This window comes from Kryptolebias marmoratus, linkage group LG5 (assembly GCF_001649575.2).
Source record: "Kryptolebias marmoratus isolate JLee-2015 linkage group LG5, ASM164957v2, whole genome shotgun sequence".
Taxonomy (NCBI): domain Eukaryota; kingdom Metazoa; phylum Chordata; class Actinopteri; order Cyprinodontiformes; family Rivulidae; genus Kryptolebias; species Kryptolebias marmoratus.
The window spans coordinates 9,571,255-9,592,184 of NC_051434.1; the positions used below are offsets into that span (position 1 = coordinate 9,571,255).

At 39.7% G+C, this 20,930-nt stretch overlaps 5 protein-coding genes across 6 annotated transcripts in view; 1 reads left to right on the forward strand and 4 right to left on the reverse strand.

Annotated features, from left to right (window-relative positions):
• Positions 1-2,699, forward strand: LOC108240625 (THAP domain-containing protein 6). The gene is made up of 6 exons (XM_017424230.3): positions 1-131; positions 672-864; positions 994-1,107; positions 1,292-1,508; positions 1,632-1,786; positions 1,879-2,699. Exons 1-6 carry the CDS (start codon positions 52-54, stop codon positions 1,897-1,899), a joined length of 780 nt encoding a protein of 259 aa, XP_017279719.1. The 5' UTR covers positions 1-51; the 3' UTR covers positions 1,900-2,699.
• Positions 2,338-7,255, reverse strand: rrm2b (ribonucleotide reductase M2 b). Its single transcript, XM_017424219.3, has 9 exons — positions 7,120-7,255; positions 6,550-6,714; positions 6,215-6,331; positions 5,798-5,931; positions 5,299-5,393; positions 5,043-5,176; positions 4,065-4,169; positions 3,773-3,886; positions 2,338-3,525 (listed from the first exon to the last, which is right to left on the reverse strand). Exons 1-9 carry the CDS (start codon positions 7,168-7,170, stop codon positions 3,373-3,375), a joined length of 1,068 nt encoding a protein of 355 aa, XP_017279708.1. The 5' UTR covers positions 7,171-7,255; the 3' UTR covers positions 2,338-3,372.
• Positions 7,256-7,649: 394 nt separating this feature from the next.
• On the reverse strand, positions 7,650-10,047 carry LOC108239622 (nuclear transport factor 2-like). 2 transcript variants are annotated; one of them, XM_017422430.3, is made up of 5 exons: positions 9,916-10,047; positions 8,527-8,647; positions 8,322-8,393; positions 8,043-8,141; positions 7,650-7,924 (listed from the first exon to the last, which is right to left on the reverse strand). In XM_017422430.3, the coding sequence occupies exons 2-5, from the start codon at positions 8,629-8,631 to the stop codon at positions 7,808-7,810; spliced, it is 393 nt and encodes a 130-aa protein (XP_017277919.1). In that variant the 5' UTR covers positions 8,632-8,647; positions 9,916-10,047; the 3' UTR covers positions 7,650-7,807. The 2 variants fall into 2 exon arrangements, with proteins under 2 accessions (XP_017277919.1, XP_017277927.1); XM_017422438.3 differs by having other exon boundaries at positions 9,894-10,010.
• Positions 10,048-10,446: 399 nt separating this feature from the next.
• On the reverse strand, positions 10,447-14,187 carry bloc1s4 (biogenesis of lysosomal organelles complex-1, subunit 4, cappuccino). Its single transcript, XM_017421169.3, has 5 exons — positions 13,787-14,187; positions 13,192-13,263; positions 12,999-13,100; positions 11,878-12,012; positions 10,447-11,683 (listed from the first exon to the last, which is right to left on the reverse strand). The coding sequence occupies exons 1-5, from the start codon at positions 14,108-14,110 to the stop codon at positions 11,579-11,581; spliced, it is 738 nt and encodes a 245-aa protein (XP_017276658.1). The 5' UTR covers positions 14,111-14,187; the 3' UTR covers positions 10,447-11,578.
• Positions 14,188-15,517: 1,330 nt separating this feature from the next.
• pard6gb (par-6 family cell polarity regulator gamma b) overlaps positions 15,518-20,930 on the reverse strand; it is a 30,764-nt gene continuing 25,351 nt past the window's right edge. Inside the window, exon 3 of the mRNA XM_017419493.3 lies at positions 15,518-17,906. Coding sequence (XP_017274982.1) covers positions 16,813-17,906 — 1,094 coding nt within the window. The 3' untranslated portion in view covers positions 15,518-16,812. The remainder of the gene's footprint in view (positions 17,907-20,930) is intronic.

The window sequence follows — 20,930 nt, forward strand, 5'->3', positions numbered from 1 at the left end:
CCATCTTGGAGCGGTCTTCCTTCTTATTTGGGTAAACCTAAAGAGCAGAAGATGCCTCAGCACTGCGCGGCTTATTTGTGTTCAAATCGACGGACTGTTGACGTCAGGGCTCGGGGGATAACTTTTCACAAGTAAGATGAACTTATTATTGTTGTTTGTATTTTGTGAATAGAATGTCCACCAGCGAAATGGCAGCTAATATTAGTTATAATGTTCGGTGTTCACCAGGTTCAACCGAGATTTGAAGACAAGAAGTTTTCAAACAAGCCTACTCATAATTTCAGTAACTTTGGTTCATTATCATTATCAACAGGCATGCATCAAAATTGGACTTTTGTTTAAATTTAAAGATGGAAAAATAGGGAGAATATATGACAGGGGTAGGCAACCCTTGTCCTGGAGAGCCACCATCCTGCATGTTTTACTTGTTCCTCTGCTCCAACACACCTGATTTGAATCAGTGGGTGATTAACAGGCTTCTGCAGAACATGAAGAGGTGATTTAATCACTGAATCAGATGTGCTGGAGCAGGGAAACAAGTAAAACATGCAGAATAGCGGCTCTCCGGGACCAGGGTTGCCTACCCCAGATATAGGAAGTAAATAAGATTGACTTCCTTTGTGCAGTGTTTTTGTGTAGACGCTCCCCAATCTCCCATTTTTGTTTTGAAGGTTTCCCAAAGGAAAGGATATGAGGAAGAGGTGGGAAGTATCTTTGAGGAGGGAGGGATTCACAGCAAGTGATTCATCGGTGCTGTGCAGTGAGCATTTTAAACAGGAGGATTTTGACAGAACCGGTCAGATTGTCCGACTGAGAGATGGTGTGATACCATCGATTTTCAGCTTCCACGTTCACCTTCAAAGAGTACGTGCATCATTACTGTTCATAAATGTACATATTTTATTGTCAGTCACAAGGCACGGTGAGAAACGTGTTCCTCCCTGTGTTTATATGTACTGTAAAGTTTATTTTCATGATGCTTTTTCATTTCAGGTTGAAAACCGCAGGACGACAGTAACCTCAAGAAAAGCTGAAGCTAGTCTGTCTGCGGTGTCTCAGGATGCCCCAGAAACATGTAGGTCACGCCCTCAACCTCGGCCTAATGATGTGAGTATTTCTATTTTAAACAACACATCATAATGGCCATATTAAAATCTCACTTGTTTCCTGCCACTCATATTACACACACACACAAATAAAGCCACACACACAGTGCTGCTGCTACATGACAGAATGAGGGCTTTAGTGGTGTTCGAGTGATGTATGTGAAGTTCATCCCTCTGACTACTAGGATCATGGCTACGCCCTGCCCGCCTCTCTTACCGCTCTCACGGCTAAACTTAAGGACGCCTTGGCAAGAGCGGAATGTCTGGAGCGGGAGAAGAAAAACAGCATGGCTAGAGAAAAGAGGGCAAAGACCACAGTTAAGTCTCTTTTGGGGGATTTGAGTGAAAAAAAAAAAAACCTCATTAATGAGGAGCTCAAAGAACGGCTTGAATTCTACTCTGGTAAGATGAATTAAGCACTTTAAAATTCATATACATCTTATTCTTGCACGTTTATTTATTTTTTTTATCTCCTCTGCTATTATCTGAAGGAGAGGTTGTTAATTTTTACCCTTGAAATTTCAGATTTTCAGCTAGAGTTCATGGAGAAGCAGGGCCATGAGGACAAAGGAGCACAGAGAGTTGCCCTCACTCCATCTGCATGCACCAAAGACACACATACAAAGACACAATACCTCAGGGATACTCAGAAAATTTCCCCTCCCACATGCATTACAAAGGTAGCCTTAATGTTGTCCAATTGATAAATTTTATTTTCTTGTAAATTACTGTTGCAAATGTGTTAAATAGCTACTTGTCCTAATTTCTACAGGTGGCTGTGTTCAGTGGATGACAAGCCTGGATTGAACATGATGATGGATGGATATGTTGGAGAGAAGATGCCAGGAAGACCAGGCTAAATATGGATTTGTTACGTTCATTTTGGATGCAATGCCAATCAGAAAACATGCAATATAATCCACATACAGTCACTGTCTGGTTTTATAGACCTGGGGGATGGAAACGATGAGACTGAGGTCTCCAGCGATGCCGTTTGACATTCCTACGTTACACGGTTGCAGAGTTGGAGCACAGACAAGGTTTTCACAACCTGAAATCAATGGGGATTATCCTTAGCCCATGAGGTGTCCAGCTGTGCAGGTTGACATTTCTGTGTTAAAGGGTTATCAATTTAGAGCTTGGAACAAGAAACTGTCCACAGACAGATGATGGATGGTGCTGTAACATAATTTGTCTCTTCTTACGGGAAAAAAAAAAATCAATAAAGAGACAAGAGAAAAATATTTATTCCCAGTCTCCCACAAAAAGTTATAGTTGACTCTCAAATTTAAAAAAAGAAAGAAAAAAAGCAAATTAATTTGACTGTACATTATAAAAGCCAGCACCAAAAATAGCAAACAAAATAAACATTTTTTTTTAATTTCCAAAGAGGTGCTAAGATGACCCAGAAGAACATTTTTGCAGCTGTCAGGCAAACAAAGACGATCTACTACGCCAGAGTGCTTTTTGTTTCCCTTACTGTCTTAAACTGTCAATATATGGAGTTTAACCCACATAAATATGCTTACTACTTGATTTTATTTTAAGATACAATGATAGAATTGTAGCAGGACACAAGACTGTGTCTGTACACATCTTAGCAAAAATAAATAAATAGATCAAATGGAACAAACAGCCCTGGAGTAAAACAAACTACACCCTCTTTCAATTTTAAAGTTTTACATATCAGAAAATGGTTGTCATCAATCAAAAACCTTGTTTCTCTGTTTATCATTTGTATGTTTATGCATAAATCAACTGTTGGTCACATTTTATATCTGCATTTTTATAGATGACCATCCACTGAAAAGTGTCAAAATGCTCTTATGATTTGCAACCACAGAGTTTATGTCCCCCATCTCCCTGATGCCAAATTTCCTGAAAAGTTGTGATTATGGATAACCAAGGTTTCTGCCTGACATTCATGATATAATAATAATAATCATTGGATTGTTACCAGGTTTTAAAATTAGATAAATACCTCAAGAAATAAAACAAGTTACTGCTGTTAAAAGTTGTGATAAAATATTCCAAGACTCAAAAAAATAAATAATGCGTTAACAGTTTTTTCCAGACGCAGCTTGAGTTTTATAAAATAACTATTAATGTGTAATATGTCTTGTGTTAAACATCTAAGATTGTATTTACCTAATTTAAAACCTGAGAAATCAGTCAGTTTTTATTGTCATGATGTGTAAAACCTTAAAATTAATTAGAATATAACTACCTTTTACCACAACCTTATATAAACCGTGTCATGTCCGTTTTAGAAGTCTGCGTCCAGAGTGAATTCACAGTCCATCATGCTTGACATGACTCCAAATCTCTGATACTCAGCAACTCTTTTCTCAAAGAAATTTGTTTTTCCCTCCAGAGAAATGGACTCCATGAAGTCAAAAGGATTTTCCGCATTGTAAACCTTTTTTAAAAAAACAAAAATAGATTAACACCAAATACACATATACCTAAAATACAAAACAACACATTTTACCGGTATTTAATTGGATATATTTTAGTCAAATGATGCATAAAACACATCTGACTGTTCTTGGATCTTTGCTGTCATGTATTAAAATTAGTTATCACTGCTTCCATTAAAACTTAATGAACACTGACAGCGTTTGTCTTAGTTTAAACTCATTTTATGATTGTTTAAATGGAAATACCTTCTCAAGACCGAGATCAGCGAGGAGACGGTCAGCAACAAACTCTATGTACTGCTTCATGAGGGTACAGTTGATCCCAATTAGATCCACCGGAAGCGCTTCTGTCAAAAACTCCTGGACCAAAAAAAAAAAAAAAAGAAATGATTAGTTACAGAGATGCAGTGATGGTTTAAAATTTAGTTCTTTCAAGCAACAAATACAGAAAGAAAACAAACATGTGTTACAACAGTTTATAATCTGATTTTTAGGTTTCCAGCAAAGCTAACTAAATTAAAAAAAAAAACAATCTGACCTGTTCGATGCTAACAGCTTTGTTGATAATTTCTTTGATTCTCTCCTCTGATGGCCTTTTCACCAGGTAGCTGTACAGCAGGCAGGCAAAGTTACAGTGCAGACCCTGTGGGGGCGAAAAAGTAAAACATATCAGAACTGCTGACATAAAAACAGAAATATCTGGTAATTTCCCTGATACTGGGGTTTTCCTCGATGTTTGTGGAAGGCTTTGATGCTGTATGTAGATGAGGTATGTTTGCATTTTCAGACTCTCTTTGACTTTATCATTCACCTTTTTACCCCAAAATAGAATCTATTTTACAAGCTACAATGACTTTTAAACAAATGTTGGTTAATTTGGGCTAAGCAAGCATTTCTAGACAGACTACAGTACAAAAATTTCCATTTTTATAGAAAAGAATGCCTAAAAAATTAGGTATTTCAGCGATCAGGAAAACAGAAGCTGTCAAATACAAATCTAGTCATCTTTACATACGAGAGTTAAGGCCTGTGACATGAAGCAGGTTAAACAAACCCAGAGGTATTTATCTAAGCCCTAACAGAAACCTTTTGTCCTCAGATATAATCCTGACTGTTTTAAATGCTCTCTGCACAGAACAACTAAAGATAAACCCAGTCCAGTGAGTGCAGCACTCAGTCACTAATCCTTGTTCATTAAACAGGCCTTGAGTTTGAAAAAAATCTGGCATTTGTTTTAACTTTGTCGTCTTTCACATATGTGTCGCACGACAGGATATTCTCCGCTAAAATACATTGACACATGAGGGAATAAACCTGCATCATCTGGGTCGAAAACACAATAAGATAAGATGTCAAAATCACTATTTAGTTAACACCGGCACCTTTAATAAAAATAAATACTATGTCCTTTTTCCTGTAACAGCATATACAGTGTATATTTCCAGCTGCATTTAGATCCAAGAAGTCCTTTCAACTGTTTAGTTTGACATCCCCATTGTGAGTGAATTTATCTCACCTCATCCCTGCTAATCAGTTCATTGGAGTACGTCAGGCCGGGCATGAGGCCTCTCTTCTTTAGCCAATAGATGGCAGCAAAAGAGCCCGAGAAGAAGATGCCCTCCACAGCTGCAAAAGCCACAAGTCGCTCCCCTGAGGATGGAAGAGTCAAAGTTATGGTTTAGTCACCATAAAAAGGGGAGTTCCATTTAAGCCAATGTTGTTCTTCATTTTCAGTTTTAATTGTTGAGTTTTTAGCACTGCGTCTTCTTTACCAAAGGTGGATTTGTTGTCATTTATCCACTGGAGGGCCCAGTCGGCTTTTCGTTGGACACAGGGCATGGTCTGAACGGCGTTGAACAAATAGTCCCTGCAACACAAAAACTGTAACTGATTACAAAGCATTTAAAATAACTATTCCTAACGTTAAAGATTTGAATAAAATAAGTCGACTGATGTTTCCTGCGATGCTAAAAAAAACAGACAGACTGGAGCATACACGTGTAGGATGAAATAAATGCAACAAGCTGAAAACATGCATACCATTAAAACACTTTTAGAAGAATTACGAGTAGTTATGGCCATGTTTGTAGCATGTAGCAACATTAAAGCTGCTGCAGCTGGGAATGCTATCTATGACCAGGTGAATATTTGAGTTTGTGTGAACTCTCTAGGAAATTAGTTGACAACAGTGCTTCAGACTGCAACGACACAGACACCAAAGCTTCTGCAAAAGTCCTGCAGGTTTACCAGAGCCACCTTAAGTTAACTGACCTCTCCTTCAGGTCTTGGATGTAAGTGTTGATGAGCATGCTGTACATCTCTGAGTGAACTGTCTCTATGAGGATCTGGAAGCTGTAAAATGAACGCGCTTCAGGGAGCTGAACTTCCTGGCTGAACCTTTGCACCTGTCGAGGAGAGAAAAAAAACCCCAAAGCAAACTGTTGAACCACACTGGGTAAACCATATTTCTGTCAGGCTGCCACTCATGCACCAAGATAATCAGTGGGGTAATAGTAAAACAAAGTATGGTTTGGCAGCTTCTTGAAAAACAGTTTGACGGAGTCCCAACTAACTGCATGTCAGTTCTTCCTTTAACTGTACGTACAAAAAATATTACATCTGGCCTCGTCTTAATGATCATACGAGGCGTTTCTTACAGCAGAGAAACATTTCAGTGCCAGCTCTCACCAGGTTCTCGTTGACAATACCATCACTGGCAGCAAAGAAGGCTAACACGTGGGAGATAAAGTGCTTTTCCTCGGGCTTCAAATGGTGCCAGTGCACCAAGTCTTTGGATAGATCAACCTGAAAAACAACATTAACAATGCATTGGACTCAAATTAGGGAAAAAACATTTTGCGGATGGATTTGGGAATGTAGGAAGATGTTTTTTGTTTTTTTTGCACAATGCAATGTGAGAACCTTACATAAACATAAACCTGTGATCGAGGCAACACAGTCAAATAACTATATATTTATTTATTTTGTTTTTAAGTCTGCAATACTGATATTGTAAGATCCACCTCCTCCACTGTCCAGAAAGAGGCCTGTGCCTGCTTGTACATCTTCCAGATGTCCGGATACTGGATGGGAAAGATGACGAACCGCCTGGGGTTCTCCCGGAGCAAAGGTTCGTCCTCGGTCTCTGAAGCACTTTGACACTCCGCATATTGTTCTTTGACGCCGTTCTGCAAGAACAAAAGAAAACGATAAAACCGGTTACGTTCCTTTTGCAATTCTGCTTTGTTTTGAGCTTCTCGGGCACCCGTCCAACCAAAACGGTTTCATTTATTTATAAAACCGAACCTCCGCTGCGCATGCGCAGTCAGTCAAAACAAAGGGACACGAGCAGACAAAAAGACATTTCTAAAATGAAAATGGACAAAAAAGGGCACAGATATCACACGTCCAGAGTGTCAATAATGGTCAAAACCTCAATTTTACGACAAGAGCCCAATGTTTGTGACGTCACGTCATCTCCAACAACCCGAAAAATATAAGAGTTTCACGAATTCATGTTACGTTACAAATTTAACGCTTCCTGTAATCAAATTATTTATTAATCCTTAAAGATAAATAAACTACAGGCTTACATTTAGTTGACCAGTTTCCTGTGAGGACGACCTCTTCACCGTCGGCGTCATTTTGAGGAGTAAAGCTAGCTGCTTCTTGCTAGCTGTATCTCCATGCCATACCCTTTTAAATGTGGCCGTAGCTTTAGGGTTGCCAGATAAGTAATCACGTCATATCGTGCTGTCGCTTTAAAATTATCGTAAATGTGGAGTGAGGGTTGCGCTTTTCCGGTCCGTGGTGGTTGCTTGCGAAGCGGGGTAAAAACGACATTTGTTTATGGCACACGAAAATATCAAAAGTATTTATGTTTGGATTTTTTGAAAAACTTATCTTATAATTACAAAATCGTTTATCTGGCAACACTACCGCAGCGCCACTAGTGGTCACGTACGGCACAACAGATGTTATAAAACATGTTCCTAAACACATGAACTAATATTGTTAAAACCTGAAACATTTTTGACTCGTATCTATTCACGTTATTTACCTAAATAGCTATAGCATACAGTTCTGCAACTCTTAGTGAAAACACAGAAAACCAAAACCGTAGTTCAGAGTAATAAATTTTTTAATTTGATATGTTACATTTTAACAGCAAATGACATCGATGTACTTTTAAACATGAACTTTACATACAGTTTTCTGTTCCAACAGGCTCAGTGACGACAAAAGATGCAATGCGTGTGAGCCGACAAATATTCCCACCAATTACACTGGGATATTGTGCACCCCCAGCCGAAACACATCATTTGTACACGCCCATGCAGAGTTTTGGCACTTCAGCATAAACACTTGATGAAAGGCCATTGGTGGATCATCATCGGCCTGTTGTAGGAAAAAATAAAAAATAAAGCTAAACATACTGAAACACTGTGTTAGATGTTTGTGTATAAAGTTTTAAGTGATCCAACCTAAACTTGTTAACTAGAAAGAAAATACTTGCCTGCAGCTGTCCAAAGACCATGATAAGAATACAAGAATCCATTGTTGGTTGGAAGTCTTGCTCTGTGATGATGTGTTTAATACGCTTGAAAGGCAGGCTCTATAAATGAGAACGAATAGAAATATTTTACTTGAACAATAACATCAGACAAACAGGAATTATGTTCTTTACAAAGTTAGAAACTGCTCAGTAAGTGCCCCAAAAACACTGTGATCAAAGGGCAAAGAGAAATAAAAAATATAAACTTTTAGATTGCAAGATTTGTAAAAACATACTTACTACTAGTTTGTTACCAATGGCTTCTCTCCCTTGAAACGGTGACCCTTCCCAGGTCAAACAGGCATCAGGAGCCTGAGGACATAAAATAAAGAGTTTGTTCATAAAATGCACATTAAAATGCTCTTTAACCATAAATCATTGTGTTGCATATATGCAGAGATCATTGTTCACTGATGACACTGAGGTTCTTTGTCAAAAGACTTACATAAAGGTGAGCAAGTCCCATCCTGTTGGTATTGTCAAACTGGTTATAATATTCGAGGACAAAGCCTTCTCCAATCTTCTGCCATATTTCTTTGTTGCAAGCCATGTCCGAATCTTTGGATCTGAGAGAAACAAGAACATTAAGAAAAAAATAATAATAAAAATCTGCAAGTCAAACTTAGAAGGGTTTATTAAACTCGGGTGCTGATTACAAATCCCTCTTACTGCCCTTTTTAATCAACATTTACCTTTAAGACAGACAGAATTGTACGTTGCTTTTATTTTTAGACAAGCGTTACTGTTTGACAGCATTGTCAAACACAAAAGATCGTTGCAAAGTCAAACGTTTTAATCATTAAACTAAATGAGATGCCTTTTAGTTAGGAAACACAAAACGATCCAGTGACTACTTGTTAATCGATTACAGTGATGATTAAAGAGTAATGATGGGTCGATCGAACTGAAGTTTTGAGTCCCGCTCAGAACAGGAAGGAGAATTTTACATAAAGCCACGGGCAAAAAATTACAGAAACGATCAAGAAGCTGAAACAAATCTCCTAACTTTTGACTTTTTTCCACCAGTGTTAAGTTTTTTTTTGTGAAAACTTAAAAATTAAATGAATAATTGAGTAAATTAAACAAACCTGATGCCACATGTAAGGTACAAGAAAACATAAATGAGTTGAACTATTTCAGGTCTGAGGTTTGCCTTCAGAACTAAAAACAAAGTGTAAAAAAACTTTTATATTTGCCCTAAGTTTGTATATCCTTCCAGCATCTTAAATCTCACGTCAATAAGCCAGAAGAAAATATATAAAAACACCAAATTACACACATACACATCTATATATCAATGTATATATATATATATATAGTGTCCATTCTTACAGTTGCACATCTACATTCCTATCAACTAAAAATGTATTACAAGATTATAAACTATAGTTGTGTTGTTCCAATACCTTAGAAACCAACCTTAAAAATGTAAACATTGAATAAATGTAGGACTTGTCTGTTAACTCATGTTTTTCATTATTTGTCTCACACTTTGACCAACAGGGGGAGCTGCCGAGCAGTTTAAAACTCGAGAAACGAACTATTTTTTAAACACATATTGTCTGGAAAGCTTTATTGCTTCACAAAGCTTCGTCTGACCATCACTATTAAATAGATTAAAGTCATGTCCGGCGCTGTTTCGAGTTATAACATGATCTTTCTAACTTTTCCGCACCTCCACCATTAGCCAGCAGCACGAGTGAGAGTCTAGCTCCTTTTCGGAACCGTTTTTCGGCCAAGTTCTCTTCATAGCGCTCGTCTCTGTCGGGAAATGCACCTTGTGAGAAGCTGCTAACTCAAAAAGTACTTTACCGTGTTCGTTAGTTTAGCTTACTTTGTCCAACAGCGAGTAAATCAGCGTGAATCCGCGGCTGTGTTCCCGCTGCTTCCTCCGGGAGTGACGTCACTGCGAGTTACACCAATCACCTGGGAGGATTTTGCCCGGTCAGAGCGGCTCTGTTCCTTTTTGTAACTCCGGCGCACGAACCGGTTTACAGTGCTGGTTAAGGACTTGATGGTCAATTATTTTGTGCCCATGTTATGGAGGGGGAACCGATTATTTCAGAAGCCCCCCCCCGGTAACTTTGGCAAATAAAGAGTAAATGTTTTCAAATTCACATGACTTGTTGTCCACCATGAGAAGAATAAACACAGTTAACGTCCAGCCTGAACTGAACCGCGTGTTGACACCGCCTTCTCCAGCGCGCCGAGGGCGAATAAATGGTGCCGATCCAGTCTGTCAGGCAGCACTTAAACTAGGTTTACAGCTTCTGGAACAGTCAAGTGCTTAAATCTATTCTTTATATTTAATTCCTAGTCTGTATTATGTATTAAAAATCTGGTATAGACATGAAATTGGTTCTGCTGTGTCCAAAGATATTTATTATGTAATAAATTAAAAGCTTTATGTAGAAAATCAGGCAGGCAAGCCACAACGTATTCAAAATGACATTGTTATTTCTGAAATGCTAAACTTTTCTACTGTAAAAGCTGTCTCCATCTTCTAGAGCCATTCTTACAGCACAAACCAAACCATTGATTGTAAGGCCACAAACCAATTGAACTTAAAAAGAAAGCAGATTAACATAATCAAATATAAGCTAACTTGTCTTAAATATATTTTTAAAATGTAAACCAAAATTAGCACATAAATGTAACATCTATAACAACAATTTTGGCAACTAATAAATCACAGCAGTGAACATTTCTGCCTTGTTGGCATCTTTATCCAACAATCCCTCAGCTGTAAATCAAAGATTTATCTGTGGTGCAAAACAATTAGTTATTAGTTGGACTTGCAAAACTAAAAAGAAAACAAATAATTGTGCATGTGCTTTTTTTTTTTTTTTTAAAGCTGCCATCAAAGATGCATTATAATGTCAGCAAATTAATGGTCGTCAACAGTCAGAGAGATGAGGCTAGATAAAAAGTGAATATTTTGAACTGGAAGACGTTAAATGCTTAATCGGGTAATATCAATATTGCTCGGAGACACACAGAATTACAGATTAGCCCAGAGCAGCGTGCAGGTCTTTACAAACACCAGTGACAAGAATGTGGTTTATCAAAAAAAGGAGCTGGGTTCATTTTTCATGTTTATCTAAAAAGGTCTGAACAGCATCTTCTGATGTACCATCTCTACAGTCCTGTTGCCAGGCAGGATGACTTTATCCTGATTTGTCCCAATTCTAACATCTGACATGTTTGTCTTCGCAAAGCAAATCTGAAAGACACAAGACCCATTTAGGCACTTTGTAAAATCAGGGTGCTACAGTTCAGTGCTTGCTGCTGCGTGGAAAAAAAACACCACCCCACCACCAAGAGCGTAGTATGTCCTCTCTCGACGTTCAGCGAGTTGTTCAGAGAGCTCCTATTGCTTCGTTTGAGTCGGCTGCACCAGTAGATCCTCTTCAGAAGGATGGCAGTAAAAGTTGTCTGTACAGTTTCACCAAACAGGCCTCTTGAGGTCAGAACCGGACTACGTTTTAAACGTCCCGTCACTGTTCTGGCTGTGACGTGAAATAATCGTCTGTCCGGAACACGCTGGGCATCTCCTGATGCTGATGCTGATGCGGCGCTGATCGTCGTGGGCTGGCCTGTTTCTGTGAGGAAACAGACACGTTTTAAACCTAATTAGCCTCCACTGAGAAAGAAATACATCAGCTTTGCAAGACTGTTTAAAAAAAAAAAGCATTATGGGTAAAAAGAATCATATGTAATAAATCCTGGAGCTCAACACTCTTAGAAATCAGACCATATGGAATGACAAACTGACAAAGCGGGAATGAATTCATACATTTAGGAAGCCCGGGACTGTCATTGTGCGAAGGATCTTCTTAAAAGCGCTTGGTAGCGTTCCCAGCTCCCCCTCCGCCTGCGTGACCTGCTCCTCCATTGCACTGACGTTGGCCCCCACCATCTTTACAAAGGCCTGCAGACACACCAGAGCCCAACATCAACAAGCCAGATTATTTTAAGAACTCCAGTAAGACTCCTAAACTCTTATCTATTGGATAAAAGAAAAAGTGAACTACTTAGAGATAAAAAACTAAAAAGCCCAAAAAATTAAGACAAAAATGAAGAAAACAGAGGTACCGAAAATTAGTTTTGAACAGAAAATTTATTTTTAAAGTCGTTAATAACTCTTTAGCTTCGATCAGACTATAAAAAACATCAAATATGTTTCTCAGATCTGAGTTTTAGTGAAGACTCTCCACATAGTTATATGTCATTTATGCCTAAATGTCAGCTTGATGCAGAGATATCGGCTTACTTGGTCGACACACAACCATCAACAAATGTAGGGACACATATCAGCCATGCAGACCACAGCTATAAAGGATCCACTTGGTTACGCAGCATTTTGTTTAGGTCAAAATTATTAACCACCTTGAAACAAATGAAGTCAAATTTAACAGGTAGTAATGGCAACCATCCATCTCCAGAGGTCATGGTTGCTCATTAATACTAATGTTTATTTGCTACTTTCTCATTTTTTTAAAGCTGTGTTCATCTGTGTATCACCTCTGTTGGTTCAGCTGTGACACACCAAGTTACTTTAGCTCATAACATAAAACTAGAAGAGATATGTCTCAAAAGCATCATGGCTGCTTTCCAGTCAGATGAAATGAGGTTTGAGCCCAACAATGTGTCAAAGTTTCCCAGAGCTCAAACAGCCCTGCAAACACTGAGTGCAACTATAGAACCAAAGGCGTTGTATGAGTGATTGTGTTACGGGTGAAAAATAAACAGATTGTAAATAGAATATGTTCAAAAGACTTTTTTAAAATCAATCTGGACCATTTATTTATGATTTAAAGCACTACACACACATTTTGAATACACCTCTGCATGCCACATATGTGTGTGTTTTTTTTAAACTACATTTCATCCAGAATCTTTAAAATAATCACTTACCTCTAATTTATCAATTCTTCTGTATATCTGTCTCATTTCATCAGACTTCTGTTGGATTTTTGGCAGATTTTCGTTCACTATTTGGGAGGTATCATTACGAATCTAGGGGTCAAAATACAAAAGGAACAAAAATGCAGTTTGAATGAAGTTTTATACTAAATACTCAGCCATTTCACAAACCGCTCCGGCTTACCATATCCAGCATCCCCACAAACTCATCCACTCTTGTCAGCATTTCTTCCAAGCTTTTCTCCAAGCACAGGACCTTCAGGACAAAAGAGTTGGAAGAAAAGAAATGGAGACATGCTGAACATGTGCAGAGATAAAACTATTGATTGCTGTAAGCATGTCTCAGAGTTATGTGACCAGCTTCTATCTCTCAGATACAGCCCCCCATACACATTAACTTTAGCTGAAATGCTGTGCCTTTAAATCTGTGTGAAAAATATAACCACGAGCTTAAAACACAGGGATCTTTGTCTCTCTATGAGGACAGCCTGGTGTCATGCTTGTCCATTTAATGTCCCATCAGGAGTGAGCTGGTTGGGCAATAAAATCACTGTCACTCTGATATAAACTTGTTTAACTTACTGTAACCAACTCAGCTGGTTATTCTAATATCTTAAAACCAGTTCATTCGGAAGCGAGAGACTTATATTTACAGGAAAACCTAAAAGCAGGAGTGTGCTGATCCACAGCAAGCCGTGCAGATGGATATAAACAAAGAGCTAGCATGAAAAGCTAACTTAGCCGCTGAGCTCGTGTTGATTTATTGAACTTCCGCCAACCTCTTCTCCGGCTGTCGCTTTCACGTAGGAGGAGTACTCCAGGGCTGTCTGCCTCAGGACTTCGTCGTCCTGCTCCGAGCCTCGCCGGTCGCTTGTCCCGAGCTGCGCCGCCTCGTTCAGCCTCGGGTTCAGGGGGACAGCGTTAGCTGCAGCCGCCGCTCCGAAGCTGGGGCTCTGCGACACGGTCCCGCTGCTCAGGATGTCGCTCACCATGGACAAGCTGCTCGCGCTCTGGGACACGATGCCGCTGTCCGTGCTTATTTCCGCGCTGGACTCCTCCAGGGGGGACAGAAGGCCCACCCTGTCGACCCGGTGGTGCTCCATGTCGCCTGCTTTTTTATTATTATTATTTATTGGTGAGCTACTGCCGTGTTTTGCCTTGTCAACTGACCTGGTCACGTGCGCCCCACAGCGGACGGGTTCCCTCAAAGGTCAAAAATGTTCTCGAGAAAAGCGTTGAAAAAAGAGGTGGGATTTCCAGCTCTTGTTCGGGATTCGGAACATTTGGGTCAACTCATGAAAAAGAACCGACTCGTTCGTCTAATTCTCGCTTTTCAAATAAAGCTAAATTTAGGTATTTAATCAGTATTTGTGCCTTCATGCATACGTAGAATACAATTATGTAAAAAAAAGGGTCATACTATAATTTTGAATGCTATGGTTTTAGCTCATGTTTTAAATTAAAAATATAAACATGAAAGCCTAAAAGGTTATTACAGTATCTGATCTTTTCCTGCCTAAAACCCTCCCAAACAAAACAAAAGATAAAATGACTCCCATTGTTTAGTTAACTGAGTCAGCATGTTGAGCCGGCTCGGTCGTAACATGAACAGCTGAACATGTTAATTTCCCTTAGACAAAGTTCTTATTTGAAACTGTGTATAATTTAAATGAGAAAAACAAAACAGAATATAAAAAGAATCATGAGTTATCATATTATCTAAAGTCATTTGAAGGCAAGTCTGACAAGATTTCTCTGTATAATAGCTTCAAAGAAGAGTTTAATCTGAATAAATGAATGTGAGATTTGATGTAAATTGACCTTGAAGACCTGATTTGACCTTGTATTCTTTTTTCTTCTAACTGAAATGACAATTTGCAGCTTTAAACTGATTTAACTTGTTTTAAATTGAATGTGCAGTGCTCTATTCTGTTTTAATAAAATGTTTTTGGTGCTCCTGGTTGGCCTTATTTTGTGGCACAGCATTTTACTCTGTCCCTGCGCAGTGGTTAGTGGTTAGTAGTGTCACCTCACAGCAAAAAGTTGTTTGGATCTCAGCTCACCTGGGCCTTTTGAGTGGAGTTTGAATGGTGTAGTTGTGTCATTTTAAGCTGCCGTTCCTGCCAGAAGAAATCCTATGTGCTTTTTGTCAAGTTCTTCTGAAGCGATAGCGCAACACTTTTCTAAAATATGTTCCCTAATCTCACATTGAAGTAATTGGACTGATATAAAGTGGGATTTTTGCACTCATAGGAGCATTCTGTGATATATTGGGCTCTGAAGTGTTTCACAATGGGGTAAGGGTGATGAATCAGAACATCTTTGTGTTACAGGAGTCAAAGCTTTTGTTTTTTTCTTTTTTGAGTTACCATTTTTCTCCAACATGCCATTCAAATATCAGCCAGCAGATGGCAGCCAGGATTACCACATGACTGCGCTTCTGTGGTTTTATGCAGAAGGATAACCTCTACGATCACCTTTCAATAAACAGATAATAAATGAGAAGTTCATTTTGATAGATATAGCATTTAATGCCATTCAGTACAAAATATACATACTTGCAGATACATCTGAGCAGAAGACTTAAATTTATTTTTGAAGTTCTTTCCAGTTTCTAATTTATTTCACTCTTTTACAATCCTTTGTTGGTTTTAACCAGTTCACACCTGAAATAATAAATCTGCATCCAAACCACATTTAAGAAACCCATTTTCCTCCCACACGCCAGCGCCCAATCTGCTTTTAAATGCGAGAACCTGCCGCGTGTTCCCCTGTTTTCTGCCTAAACAATGACCGCGTGTGACTGTTAGGATGTTTGTTCTCCGGCTTAACCCAGGACCTGTTGATTGGCGGTGCGAATTAGCTTGATGTCAAAGATCTATTAGCTGTCTGAGTAGTCTGGCCTCCTGAGTAAACACGGCAGGCAAACATTCATTTGCAGAGAGGTGAAAGAAGTTTGCCGCTGCAGGGCCTCAACACAGGATAAAGGTGCATTCCTGCTGAAGGTTTGTTGTTGCCAAAAGTCAAACGATAAACTGATGGAGCCCGACGAAAGGAATTTAACCTTCATATAGTTTTTCAAATCGCGTTGTGACATCTAAATTAAATTTCTGCGTGAAAGAGGACCTCAATCCACTTTATCACTTATTAAGCTATTTAAAATCTCCCACATGCTGCTGATCTTCAGGTTTATTAGGCGCTACAACAAAGACGTTCTAACGTGGAAGTGATGGCGTTCAAACTTTTAAAAACACTAATCTAAAACACTTTTCTAGTTTGTATAAATGTGAGATAGAATAATTTATTTAATAAGATACAAAGATTTGATCACAATCATCATTGCATAAAAGATCTAATAAAAACAAAACTCAACATGGCATTTACCAGAATATAAGTAATATAGATTTGCTCTTTCAAAAATGTCCCAAAGCAACCCAGAAGTTGGTCCCAGTAATAAGAATGAAGAAAAGGATCTTAATAAGTGGTCATAAAGAAACAATAACAGGCTGTAGGTACATTCAGAACTCTATCCTACAGACGACTTGTCTAAAAACACAAGTAATTTGTTCAGACGCTTCTATACAACACAGGAATCTTTGCATGTAAGACAAGAAAACAAAAAAAAATACAAGAAATATATATAAACTATCATTGCTGTAAACTTCCTATTATTAATTGTGTAAAAACCATCAAAGTTCCACAGTTAGTATGTGACAAAAAGCACATGTGCTCATATTCCTCTGGCTTGGTGTTCCAGTTCAGTCTCTGAGCAGCCGGCATGTTTCTGTTTCTGTATCTGTAGTTATTATAGGGTAATAACGGTGCCATCCTCCTCTACCCCTCCTTTGGGAAGAGCAAGACTGTGGCGTGGGTCCGTTTTCAGAGAGGTGAGGATTTTGTGCAGACTGCCGTTGCTGTGCCGGAGGGCTGGGTTGCTGCCGTGATGCAGGGGCTGCGTTTGCTGCTCGCTGTGTTTGGACTGTTGCTGCTGGTTGTGCTTAAGGTTCAGGTCTCTGTGCAGCTGGAGGCTCAGGCTGCTGTGGTGCTGTGGCTGGTGGTGGCGGTGATGATGATGGGACCCTCCGTTCAGACTCGTCTGAGACTGGAAGGAGGCCGTGGAGATCACTGATGACGGACGTGAGGGAGGGCTCGGGGAAGTCGCCGGACCTGACGATGTTGTCGGAGGATGCTGGTGCGTGCGAGATGCGCTGGATGCCAAGGAGGCGTTGGACCGCTGGGATGGCCGTTTGAGGCGGCTCTCGATGACGATATCAGTGTCCTCATCACTCTCCAGGTCATCGTTGTAACCGTGTGCTCCAGAAGTCGTCTCTCGTGCCAAGCCCATCGACAAACTTGGGTAACCGGTAGACCCGCCGCTGTCAGACGACTGGCCAGAGCTGCCAGAGATCCGGCTGCTGCGGACCACGTTGTTGCGCTGGTTCACCGGTTTGACGGTCACGATCAGGTTGTGACTGTTAGCGATCATCATATCCGTCACTTGATCCAGCGACTTTCCCGTTACTTCAATGCCGTTCACCTCCAGCACCTCATCGTTAACCGCCAGCAGTCCGGTGCTCTCCGCCAACCCTCCAGGCACCAGCCGGGATATGAAGATGCCCGGGACTTTTTCCAGACCGTGAGGCGTGACGCGGACGCTGGTTCCGTCTCGAATGTAAAAGCCCAGGGGTTTGTCCGAGCCGTGACGGTACAGACGGACACGGCGGTGAGACTCCGGCAGGATGTCCACGTCGATGATGGAGGAAACGGGACGGAAGTCCTGCGGCATGCCGATGCGGATGTGAGGACGCTTGCGGTTGACGTCGCTGTTGCGCAGCGCTACCACTGCCTTCTTCCTGCGAGTTATTGTGTTGTTGCCAAAATTACTGTAGTCAACCTCCTCTGAAAACAAAACAAGAAGAGAAAGAGAAATTAAGTCTTGTAAATAGAAGATTTAGTGCTCAGGTGGTGCCATTTCTGTCTTCTGTGTTTTATCATAACAGGTTAAAGCTACATAAAAGAATAAAGCAATCAAAATATTATTAGATATTTCAACATTTATAAATATTGAAGTCAAACTGTTCTACAGATACAGTAAGCTGGATTTCAAGAGCTTTTATCATCTTAACAGTTTGTATTCCAGATGTGACAAACACGCTCATTAAATAAGATACAACCAAGGCCACGGTTTATATTACAAGTCGTCAAGATGGAAGCCAACAATTTTATAGTGACAAATTCAACCTATGTAAGAAAAAGAAAATGCAAAGATGTCAGCAAGATTCACACGCTGCTGTCTCTGAGAGGCTGGGAGTGTGTTGGGTGTTTGCAAAAACTGCTGAGTGAGCGGAGCATTCCTCTGCTGACAGAGGTGACCCACCCGACTGCTACGAGGCAGCAGCTGCATGGATTCTTACTTTACATTTCTGCACTGACACAGGCACATGCCTGCACCATCCTGCACATAAACAGAACTCTTGAGGGGCCATGAAAAGACAAGATGGCGCAATAAAAAAAGGATTGACCTTGGAATTAAATATTGTGGTAATCTCAGTTAGCGGCGTGATGTTGCCAATCAGGACTAAGAGCTGTGGGACAATGAAAGGCTTGACAGAGGACTAGATGACCACTTCAGTGACTGAGCTACATCATTAAAATAAAGCAGCCACTAACAAGCATATTTATGAACCAACATAAGTGAAAAAGGCACGATGGAAAGATGAGTTTACAATAAAGTGTTGTGTCCAATAACTGACTGCATTTCCTCAGTGTTTGACAAAGACGGCTAAAGCAAGAGAGAGAGAGGGGAAAAATAAACACTTTGCTTTGTGGTGAATAAATACTTTGATATCTGTCTAATCTTCCCCTCTCAGGCAAACAGGAAATCTGGACTCAGTAAAGCCTGATGTGACAGGAAGTGCAGGTCCCCCAGCGGGAGCATCAGATTCTGCACCTCCATGAGTCACGTTTGCCCTTTTGTGGACAACTTTTTATAAGACTGTCATTTTAGTTAGCATTACTAGTTTTCCCTTCTTGCTTATCTCCTGTCTGTTCTGTGGTTTATGTTGACTCCCACAGTCTGCCTCTTTTTGTTTTTTTCCTCTCTGACATGCACCACAAGCACGCACCAAATTCCTCCAGACCCTCCGTACTCAATATCTTTTCTCCTGTCGTTAAATGTTGCTTCGCTGACAATGTACTGGAGGCAGAGGAGCTGCTAGAGGAAACTGGCGTATATTAACCATGTCTTAGGATCAAACTTTGAGACAGGAAGAACGACTCGCTTACAAGCTCTAAATTTATTTTAGACTTTAAAACTGGGTCAAAAACACAGACTAGGTCCTTAACTAACACTAGGGGAAATAGGTGTTTAAACTCTCCTGGTGTAAAATTCAACAAAATGTTGTGTGGAAAGGTTATGACCAGGTAATATCGAACCTGTTGTAGCTCTTTAAATAACCTTAGTTTGTGAAAGAAACTAATTGTTCATAACCTGTCCACAGAAACCCACTGGAAAAAAATATGAGCTGTCACTTTAAAGGCTCACAAAGTTAAGCCATCTTGTCTGATAAAGAAACTGTTGGTTTTAAATAACACCTTCCACAAAGTCAGAACATCATCGAACCTAGAGCGTAGCGTGTCTTTTTTTTCGTTGTTTTCTTTGCATGTTGTGGCAGAAGCTGATCTGATTGAATCCAGACAAGGCATTTTGCTACGAGGCAGGAATTTCTGCCACAAGTGCAACTCTCTCCTGATGGGAACCACATTGAGGAAGGGTTGCAGCAGAGTCTCATTTAGCGCAACACCCTCCGTCCACACCCTCACCTCGGTCTCAAACCAAAGCCACAGCCCGCTGCATGCCACATCACCGGCGCTTATTGTGGGATAGAAGAGTTTTCACGGAGAGATCCAGTGTACGCAACTAAAACTTGACGGGTAATGTTTTACAGCTGTTCAGCAAAACCCCATAAGAAGCAAATGTTGGTGTAATTTGTTTCAAGAAACCTGCAGATACAAAGGCACGGGGTGTGTCTGATCCTGAGGCAATCACTACAGAGAAAAGTTAAGCTCAGCTGGTGTTTAAGACACTGCTCATTACACTTGTCAAACCCACCAAGAAAACAGTTTTAAAAAAAGGTATACAACAACATTTTGACACAATAGCTACCTTTTTTTATAAGCAAATCAAACAAATTAAAGGAAATACAGAACATAAACGAACAGGAAATCTTATTTAATCCATATGATTTCTACCAATCCAACTCAGGCAATTCATGTACGTGTTTTATGTTTCATTTTTCTTACTAAAACTGCTACCAGTGTTCTTCAGATTGGACAGATGAAGGGCAGAAAAGACCATTCAGTCATTTAAATAAACTGTTCCAAGTTAGCTCTAAAAGTTATTTATTTTTTTGGTTGGTTTTCACAACCTATTAAATAGCCTTAAGTTAGGAAACCAGAGCACCATGCAAGTAAACTCAACTTGGACAACTGTGCTGTTTAGTTAGAAGATTCTTATCTTTGTGGTATTGATCTGCAGTCCACATGAAAAGGAAATGGAGGATGTTTGTTTGCCATTAAAGATCGCAGATAAAAACCAAGTTTTTCATAAAACAAGCCAAGCTCATGAAAATGTCAATAAATAGCCAGCCTTCTAGGTCTGGGTTCTGACAAGTGTGTGCGACACAAGTGAGTTGATGAGATGAGGTTTATTTTAAAAGAAATTTAAAAAATTAAAAAAAAAAAAAAAATTAAATTAAAAATTAAAAATAGTTTACCAAAAAGTCCTTAACTGTGTTTATTCCTCTCATCATGGACAACAAGTCCTGTGAATTTGGAGACATTTGTTCTTTTTTTGCAAAAGTTACCAGGGGGGGAACCAAATATTTCAGCCGTCTGAAATAATCTGTTCCCCCTCTAAAACAC

What these genes read in the sequence shown, in the direction of transcription:
- LOC108240625 (XM_017424230.3), top strand. Translation starts at nt 52, where the DNA reads ATGCCTCAGCACTGCGCGGCTTATTTGTGTTCAAATCGACGGACTGTT. An exon ending in CGGGGGATAACTTTTCACAA is followed by an intron (nt 132 to 671) that starts GTAAGATGAACT and finishes TTTGTTTTGAAG; the next exon opens with GTTTCCCAAAGGAAAGGATA. An exon ending in CTCCCACATGCATTACAAAG is followed by an intron (nt 1,787 to 1,878) that starts GTAGCCTTAATG and finishes TAATTTCTACAG; the next exon opens with GTGGCTGTGTTCAGTGGATG.
- rrm2b (XM_017424219.3), bottom strand. Translation starts at nt 7,170, where the DNA reads ATGACGCCGACGGTGAAGAGGTCGTCCTCACAGGAAACTGGTCAACTA. An exon ending in CTTTCTGGACAGTGGAGGAG is followed by an intron (nt 6,332 to 6,549) that starts GTGGATCTTACA and finishes GTTGTTTTTCAG; the next exon opens with GTTGATCTATCCAAAGACTT. An exon ending in TGACAACAAATCCACCTTTG is followed by an intron (nt 5,177 to 5,298) that starts GTAAAGAAGACG and finishes TTCCATCCTCAG; the next exon opens with GGGAGCGACTTGTGGCTTTT.
- LOC108239622 (XM_017422430.3), bottom strand. Translation starts at nt 8,631, where the DNA reads ATGGCTTGCAACAAAGAAATATGGCAGAAGATTGGAGAAGGCTTTGTC. An exon ending in TGGGACTTGCTCACCTTTAT is followed by an intron (nt 8,394 to 8,526) that starts GTAAGTCTTTTG and finishes TTATGTCCTCAG; the next exon opens with GCTCCTGATGCCTGTTTGAC. An exon ending in CCATTGGTAACAAACTAGTA is followed by an intron (nt 8,142 to 8,321) that starts GTAAGTATGTTT and finishes TCTCATTTATAG; the next exon opens with AGCCTGCCTTTCAAGCGTAT.
- bloc1s4 (XM_017421169.3), bottom strand. Translation starts at nt 14,110, where the DNA reads ATGGAGCACCACCGGGTCGACAGGGTGGGCCTTCTGTCCCCCCTGGAG. An exon ending in TTGTGGGGATGCTGGATATG is followed by an intron (nt 13,101 to 13,191) that starts GTAAGCCGGAGC and finishes TTTGACCCCTAG; the next exon opens with ATTCGTAATGATACCTCCCA. An exon ending in GAAGAATTGATAAATTAGAG is followed by an intron (nt 12,013 to 12,998) that starts GTAAGTGATTAT and finishes GTGTGTCTGCAG; the next exon opens with GCCTTTGTAAAGATGGTGGG.